We start from the raw sequence: 9182 nt of genomic DNA on the forward strand, positions 1-9182 counted from the left end.
ATAGCATTGTTACGTTAAGATAAGAAAATTGATGGAATTAATTATTCGACTTCCTCATTACAAATTGAAATTGTTGACATTTTAATGTAGGCGCAATTACATGCGTATAATTATTTAAATGAGAGCAAAGTAGTTCGATTCTCTTAACGAGAAGCAATGTAGGTAAGGCAGGTATGTCACGAAAAGATTGTTTTATAGAACAGTTCCACAGTTCCTAATGTAAAATTAGAGCAAAACCTTCCAAATACGAAAGGTATGGAAAGATAAATATTCTCAAACAACAAGAAGCAGAAGTAAAAAAGTCAGCTTTGCCACTGTGAAGAGCGTTGACTTTCCCATTGAGCACTTAGAAATCACTTATAATGTTAATTAGTGCTTTGCCGCAATTAATACCCAACACGAAGCACAGAGTCCAAGTTATGTTTATGTAACAGTTCGGACATTATTGACAGGGACTTCCTTTTTTATACTGACCCCAATAGATGTTGATTACCGGAAATAGCTTAATAAACTTCTCCACAAATCTAATTTTTCATGCGACCCAGTTCTCCGACACAGGACAAAAATTGTGAAATTATAGTAGTTCGCATATCAAAATCACGTATTACGTTCCGGAGTATTAGGGGTAGCGTGTTAGGGGACGAATAAATTAAAAACCAAATTGGCAATAAAATTTACTATTACAATGCGATAAAGCTCAAATATCAACACTGATACCAGTGTCGGCAAACCAACTCATATTCATGTAAGTTTAATAGGTTCCCAACACCTGTTGTGGATCGGGCGTGTTCATTAAACTCTTGAGATTTCATTTCTGCATGAACAATGAAATTATTGTGGACCTATAAAAAAAAATGCGCGATTTAATTAAGCAAGGAAATAGCTTTTGAGCAAGTCATTAAATGTTACAAGTACCACATGCATCTGAAGGGTTTAATTTGTATACGTGCAGACCTGTGAAGGACAAACGTTTTAATCCTAGTCACGTAATGAATCAAGAAAAATCTTAAGTCAGCTTGTTAGCATACGCCCTGAAGGGGGTCAAAAGTCTTACCAAATTAATCCAATAAGATTAAAGAAGATGATAAGGGACCGCAGTAAATCACGTTTAAGCATACAATCGAAAAGATACCTCCATCGACCTGGGGCCAACTAAGAAGAATGTAATTTGTAAAATCAATAGCTGTATATCAAATCAAGATGAACCTCCTTTCAGATGTCGTTAAGACCCATATTGCTTAAGAAAGTAAACAAAAAATCAAATTATCATTAATCAGCTCATGTTGCTGTTAAGGCTGAAGATGGAATATGGTAAGAACACAATTACACAGAACAATTGGAAGTGAAGGAAAAATTCCAAGATTCCAAATTCCAAAGAAAAGACTAATACTTGTGAGAAGAACGGCAAGACCAGGGAGACTTCAGCGAGAAGGAAAGAAATAATTTTTCAAGTAAGTCCTGACCCGTCTTTGGTGAATTCATTATGATTCAGGTTAAGATTAAAGTTCAAAAACTGTTACTAAGATTGAAATCTTTCCTTAAGGCTTAATTCATTTTTCTAAATTATTAAATTCCTCTACATCTCCATAAGTAAATAATATTTGCAAATATACATGTTTTTGAGATATGTGTGTATTATTTGAGTTCATTTTGTGCGAATGCTAGAAATTCTAATTGAGATGTGTTTAGAAAATTCTAAATCTTCAAAATCTTGAAAGATTCTAGTGAGAATTTTGAGGGTATAATTCAGACTGCTTTAGGATACAACAATAGGAACAAACCCTACAAATATTATTTCTAATCTTAACCTTAGCCTTGTTGTTACCGTTAGTACATCTTAAGAACCTCAGCAGACTACAGACTTTTGGTCGGTGGACAATTTAGTCGGCTGCTTAATTGACTTAAAGACGTACATGTATAACTACAATCACCTATTTCAATAAATGCAATCACATGATGATGCACGTCGGTGCGAGCAAACTATCTGCCGATTGTTTGATTTGTAGTCGAATAACAAAGCTTGACTTGTGCTTGTGACTTAAAATTATCATGTAAAAAAGAACCTTTTTTTAACAGCAACACTTGATTGTATTTCAACCTTTCATTCACTGATCATTTCCCCATATGTTACTGAAAACTGTTCATGTCTCCTGATGACGCAGATTGAACAAACTCAATATCGGAGAGAGAATCAAGCGTTATTCAGCTTTGAAGGATGAAGAAAAATCATTGTCAGAAATCATTTGTAATATTCTGCAACCTTTTTAAGCAGAATATTTTAAGTAACTCAAAACCTGTATTTTCAAAAAACTTGTGGTTCCATAAGTTGAAAGAATGCTGGTTTGAAGGATAAAAAATCAATTGGGGTAGTGATAAAATTTCCACTTTTTTACAAATTCCAATTTGTCGAAGAAGTGTTTTGTAGTTTTCCAAAAAATGCTTTTTGTGTAATAAACACTGAATTATATGATTCAGAGATACTTTTAGTATACACACACACACACACACGCACATACAATATAATCCTCGAGCTCCCATTAACTGGTATAAGGCACATCGAGTTAAAAACTACGAAAAAGATTTCTTGCATAATTTTAACTGCTCCTGATGGCCATATAATTGCTCTAGTGACCCAATTCTGTCACATAAAAAGCAACAAATTATGTCATATAAAGATGACATAATTCTCAACATACATTTGCAATTTTTATTGAGGTGGGAGTTGATAAGTAGGCCTGCTCTAACAGATTATAACTATACATTTCCACCTAATGGAATAATAATGCTAACTAACCATGAACTATCGCGTTAAACAATAATTTTAGGTACCTCATTCATGTTAAGAAAAACTGGGCTCTCTCGAAAAGTAATAAGCTCAATGAAATATGAGCCTTCACTGGGTTTGTCAATGCCGCTTTATGCATGGGTACCCAGTAATTCGGACGCATGGTACGCAGTGATGGGCTTGTTACGACCAAGCCCCCTGCTGAGTTTTCGAGTAGGATAAAGTACATGTTCACGCGATTCTTTAAGATTAAAATCATCAATTATTATTAAAAATTATATTGGATCCGCACTTCTTTTTAATTAAGAGTGTCCGTAAGTCATATTTTGAAAATAACCCAATTTCTTAGAGCATTTTAAAGGAAAAGAACACGTGGGCTATAGCATTTCGTGTTTGCCGATTCTAAGGACCGTTTTCAATTTTTTGAAGTTAATTTTGTGAAGGTCACGCATCGTTTCGAAATGCTCATATTACGACACAATTTCCTGTACTCTCACAATGAATAAACTACAACAATACACATAAATCGGTGACCAATATATGGCTTATCTTGTTTCCAAAATCCCACGCATCAAAACGCATATTTTTGTAGCAGGAACCATTGAAAGATAACAGTGCGAATCCCACGTTCAAGGTTAAATCGTGCTTTGTTCTTAATTGTATTTAATTGGGTTAGCAGCCATTTAGGTGCTATCCAAATGCAAAAATTCCCGCACCAAATACCATCATGGGCGCCCACTTAATGTTTCTATAGTAATACGTATTTGTGGAAACACATAGTTATGATAATAGTCCTGATAGACATCATCCAGTCCAATTCGACAGCTTTAATGTCATAATTTCGCTATTTAAGGAAGTGCAAAATAGATCTGGTGGGTGTGCTTTAAGTCCTAAACATGGCTGAGGGGCAATTTTGTTCGTTTACGATTTTATTGGGTAAAGGTCGCCGTTGTTAACTGGCAACAGAAACCGACAGATTCCAATCTGTTTTGATATGGAACAAGAAGGTTCTTAAAAAGAAGCTTAATGGACATATGTTTGCAAAAGCCGACAAATGGCATGATGTTAATCGATATGCTCCATGGGAGAACCTTTGCCTAGGCTGAACTAACCTACTACTTCAAATCGGAGAATTTATCTGCTCTAACTAAAATGAAAACCTTCCTGCTGCCAAGTAATAGCAGAAAGGTTTCCATTTTGATACCTAAGCTTGCAAATTATCTGTTTTCGAAATAATGAAGCAACACTTTCAAACAAGATTTTGAATTTTTCCTTTGAACTTCAATTTTGCCTTAATACTCCGGGTTTGCTCTGTCATTCGAAAAAGGAAAATTCCCAAGCTTCAACATTTTTCTAACTTCAACATTTTTTCCTTATAATTTTCTCCTCAAGTTGAAGCTTCAGAACTGAAACAAAGTCTTTAACCATCGGTAAAAAGTCATCAGAAAATCAATAAGAACTATATGCATACATATGTAAAATAAGCTGAGGACCTCCTGAAGGCCTCTTGACATGGAAGGTAAATATGAGCATACAGTTTAATGAGAATCTTTGGCTATTGGAGATAAAGAAAGATCAGAAGTTTAACTATCTCTGCTTCAAATTTTTTTGTTGACATCATGTCTAGTATTTCTTATCGCGTTAACATAACTTGTGGCCACGATATGAGATTTTTTATAAAATCGCCAGATTTCATTGGAATATGTTTTAAAATGGTAATTAATAGCAAAGGACTAGTGTGATACAAAAAGTTGGAAAATGGGGAAATTTAACACCATAAGATTGTTAATTCCTGCTTTTAGTTTGTGAATGCTGTATTTAAGTACCTAGATTCTTTTTGTTAATTACAATACAAGGTGTCCACATACAATGCGCATTTTTTTTTTTCGATGGAAACAACAACATATCTCTTATCGTTTCCACGATCTCCATGTTGTTAATTTTTCTGTGCGATCCCCTGTAAACTACGACCAAGAAATTAAACTTTATTCAATGGTTTTTGGAGTGATTAATCGTGGTAGTCATTGGTTTGCACTTGGGTATGATTTTTTGAACATCTTAATACTTTAAAGAACATATACGTTATATCTAGTATATTATAATTGTGATTATTGCTAAAGTAATTGACGACACGTATTCACAAAGGCATCCTCTGCCAAAAATCTCATGGTACAGATAACCTCCAACCTCAGATCTATCAAAATATAGGGCAGAGAATAAAAACCCGTATTAATAGCACAATTATCACAATTTCAACATTGCTATTAAAAACTATTTGTGCCGTCCTTCAACTCGTTTTTGAATCCATCCATAGACTATAGTCAAAAATCGCCTTTTGCCTACTGCAACAAAAGTTATTTAAATACAGAAGAATTTTAATAACTTTCAAGAACTGATCCATCCAAAGAGAGAATTATCGGACAATATAAGTTAAACCGTTAGTCAAACGCCACGGGTCCGAATCAATGGTCATTGTAAAAATGAAGATGCATCACAATAGATTTCAAGCCTTTCATCCGCACTTTAGAGACCAAATGAAGCGTAATTAATTGATAAAGGTACCACAATTAATCATGATGCAGTAACTGTTAGTCGCCAACAAGAGAATTAAGAAGAATATAGCCGCAAAGACCGCTCAGAGAATAAATGGACTAATTCCGGCTTATTAGAGATTGTTGGTCAGAAGACGGTTCGAAGATCCTATGGTGGATTTCATTAATTAACGAATAAACAACCCATTAACATGCCAGTGAACGTGGATTATAATCAATAAAGGCAAAGCGGTAGCCAATGGTCGAGATGCGTTCTGAGATCTAATGGCTACGAACTGCACTATTATTATATATTGCAGAAATAGCTATGTATGCAATCAGTTAGGAAATGTAGTTTTGTGTGACGAGTGGGATTTTGGCAATATGACACGAGTTGCTGAAAACATTTCCGACGCAAGGTAATAAGTGATCACAATTTAAATTTAGCTCTTCCGAAGTTGATCTCACGCAATATGTGGGCTTATTATAAAAGACTTCATACATGACATGACAGGTTTGAGGACAGACTCTAGCCACCAATAACACTTAGAATGCTAAAAAAATTTCTGAAAAAATCACCTAAGAAATTAATAACAACTAGAACTGACTTTGATTAAGAGGATAAAACTTGAAAATATGCAACGCAAGACACTGAATATAAGGAAAAACTAATACAAAAGCGAAGAAACTTCGGGAAAAGCAACGAAAATTAAGAATTGGAAACAACATGAGCATGAATCTATACAGATCAAAATCGATGAAAATAGGAAAAAATTAGTGCTGTCGAAAAATCTGAAAAGCTGATAAAATAAGCGAGTAGAAACATGAAAAACTGATAGGTAACACGTCTAGAACAACAGCTAGAATGATTTTTGCTTCCTTCGTATCATTTATTGTACTTCAGGATAAAACAAAAAAATTTTAAAATGTACCGAAAGCTGTATTTAAATTTTTTATTAAGAAAAAATGCCACAAAAAGTTTTTGTTTAGCAAAAATAAACAAAAATTTAATCAAAGATTGGCAAAATCAAGATAAATTAGGGAGTCTAAAAACTATATATAGGCGCCAAAAATGTTGAGAAAAAATGCTAATAAAAAAATAACAAAACTACGAGAAGTAAAAAAATAAACCGGATCAAAAGAGCTTCATTAAATCCATTAGGGCCCCATTTACATTCAATGGCGGGGTACTTGGGGTTGTCTAAACAGTATTTAATCCACTTGAAAAGCCAAAGCTCATTGCGTGAATTAAGACAATGGAGTCTTTGAGCTCAAGAGAAAAATCAAGAGCTTTCATTGTCATGCAAATTTGGCGTAAATTGATACTGTAAAAATATCGTTGATTTGATTACTACGATATAGCTTGTCTGTTGCTTCAACAAAGTGTTGAAGCCCCATGAAGGGATTTTCTTAAGCCTCAACAATTAATAATGATTAGGCGGTATTGTTCCTAGACTAAAATACCATTAGGCAGGCAACTTACCCTCCGGGTACGATTCCGTTCGAAGGTGAGTGATGTTCCTGCTCGTCTCGAAAATTTCTACTGTATCTGTTGTTATTGGGCTCAGCCGCACTTAAACTAATTAGATAAATTAGGATCAAACACGCAGTCCTTACTCTATGCCGTCCGTTACGGGGCATCTTTTTTCTGATCTGGAAAAGAACAAATATGGTTAGTGATCATTAGAAAAGTCAGCCATAACTTACGAAGATCATTTTCATGAGGGAATATTTTCAAAAATTAATAAGCTTAGATAACAATATTACACGCCAATATTAGCTGTATTTGCTCTAATTATGAAAAAATATACACTCAACTAGAAAAGCATATATCATAAGAGAATTTTTTTTCCATTTCGAGTAAAACATTCTACGCCACTGTGACTTTGTTCTGTATCAGAAATGTCCTATCTTTATATGGAAAAAATTATGAACGAATGAGAAGAATGAATAAATGAGAGGTAGAAATGGCGTGGTGAATTCTGATTCAATAGTACTACAAGAAAAATATGCATTTCAAAAGAGAGTTTTTCAAATTTTCTTACTAGAAAGAAACATATTCCGAATCACTGCTGTACTGATTGAAAGCTTGAAAGCAATTTTATACTTTCATTATGTGAAAAAATTATCAACTTGATTTGATTAAAAAAACAGTAGCGTACTGTTCCCCGACTCAGAGCAGCTACAGGAAGTAGTTTCATAAGAAAGTTTAAAAAAAGCCACATCTTTGAGATTTTGCTTAATACTTAAGCTATTCATTATTTATGTAAAAAAATATCTAATTATTATTTTGACGATAAACACTGGCGTACTGGCCTCACACTCAACCACAATTAATACGAGAAAATTTTAAAAAATCTCTTATAATAAACCATAAAATATATAATATTAATATAAAATAATAACTCTTAAAACAAATAAATTAATTAAGGAGATTTTTATCGTTTTAATCAAGAACGGCTCGTCTAACGAGAAAAGCGTAAGAGACTTTTTTTATGCAGAAATGCCCAGCCTAATTAGAAAAAACATTCTCGTGAAAAAATATTAATGGCGTACCACTTTTCTCGTAAATAATATCGGAAGATATGTATGCAGGGATGTCACTGGTGGAACAATAGAATTACTTTTCTCATTAAATTGGGGGGTTTTAGGTCCTATTAACAAAAACCAAAATTGAAAGCAATGTCTAAAGTACTTTCTGAGAAATTGAAAAATTACGATTTGAAAAGAAAAATTTCAACACCCTGTAGTTAAAATTTGAGACATTGTCCATGTGAAATTTTCTTCATAAAATGACCTGAAGAATCCCACCCTAAAATATTAGCACGACATTAAGAAACACCCTGTATAACCGTACAGACACAATGCGTAATTACGCTTTATAATACGTAAGTTTTTATTCAACTAGTTTCAATTTAATGCTCTTCACCGACATTACAGCACCACTCTCAAGTAAGACTGTCCTACCATCCTTATTGTGATTCTGTCACTGATGTTGACCCGGCAAATATCGCTTCCTGGTGTCCCATTACTGTGCATAACATTCTGATGAGGACCCTCCATCATATACTCTACCTACTACCTTTAATCACTCACAATTACATTCTTTGGACGAGACCATGGATGAAAACACCATCCTGTAGGTCAGTATCAATGACTGTTAATAGAGAGCATTCCCCTATACAGTTGCCTTTCTTGACCTTAAAGAGGCATTCGATACCGTCCCTCTCTTTTCCACTTAGCGGACACCACAGAGGTTTAATGTGGACAAGCAGCTGTAACAGTTCTTGATGAGTCACCTCGCTGGATGCTACATAACGTCCGCACCAAAGTTCCCAGAATAACCAGAGGAATTTAATTGAAAGGCGGCCCTATCATTAATAGCCACACCTTCACGGGTTAATTGCTATCCTTTACCCCTTTCTTTTGGAAGATACAGATTCGCGAATGGTTCTTCGAAGCCAGAGGCGTTGAACATCAAGTGTACCTGTCTGTAATGAAACTCTTGTCCTTCCTGAAGACCCTCCATTAAGCATCCTGGGTGCAGATATCCATCAGAGCCCCTCCTCCCTAACTTAGGGAGAACGAATGAAATATGTTGGTACCTGCTATGGATTTATGGAATCTGACTAAACACTGTGCTGCCTCCTCACTCAGCTTCCAAAGATCAGGCGTCATGATCAGCCTATTGGTGACTGCCCAAGTCGTATACCAACAGGATCGGTGCTATGTTGTGTTATGAAACTAATGTTTATTTTCGACATTTTCACTCAAAAAAATTGCCGTGTTCCATTTAAAAAAATGTTGTAAGGGTCAGTTTCCGGTTCAACCGGAAGTCATATCAGGTTGGAAATATTTTTGCAAAA

The 9182-nt window shown here is 34.7% G+C and overlaps 1 protein-coding gene across 1 annotated transcript in view; it reads right to left on the bottom strand.

The window, feature by feature from the left end:
• Window positions 1–6969, bottom strand: part of LOC136413898 (fibrillin-2-like) — a 51500-nt gene extending 44531 nt beyond the window's left edge. The window contains exon 1 of the mRNA XM_066397659.1: window positions 6800–6969. Coding sequence (XP_066253756.1) covers window positions 6800–6957 — 158 coding nt within the window. The 5' untranslated portion in view covers window positions 6958–6969. The remainder of the gene's footprint in view (window positions 1–6799) is intronic.
• Between the last annotated feature and the right edge of the window lie 2213 nt (window positions 6970–9182).

Source organism: Euwallacea similis, chromosome 15, assembly GCF_039881205.1.
Source record: "Euwallacea similis isolate ESF13 chromosome 15, ESF131.1, whole genome shotgun sequence".
In the NCBI taxonomy this organism is placed as follows: domain Eukaryota; kingdom Metazoa; phylum Arthropoda; class Insecta; order Coleoptera; family Curculionidae; genus Euwallacea; species Euwallacea similis.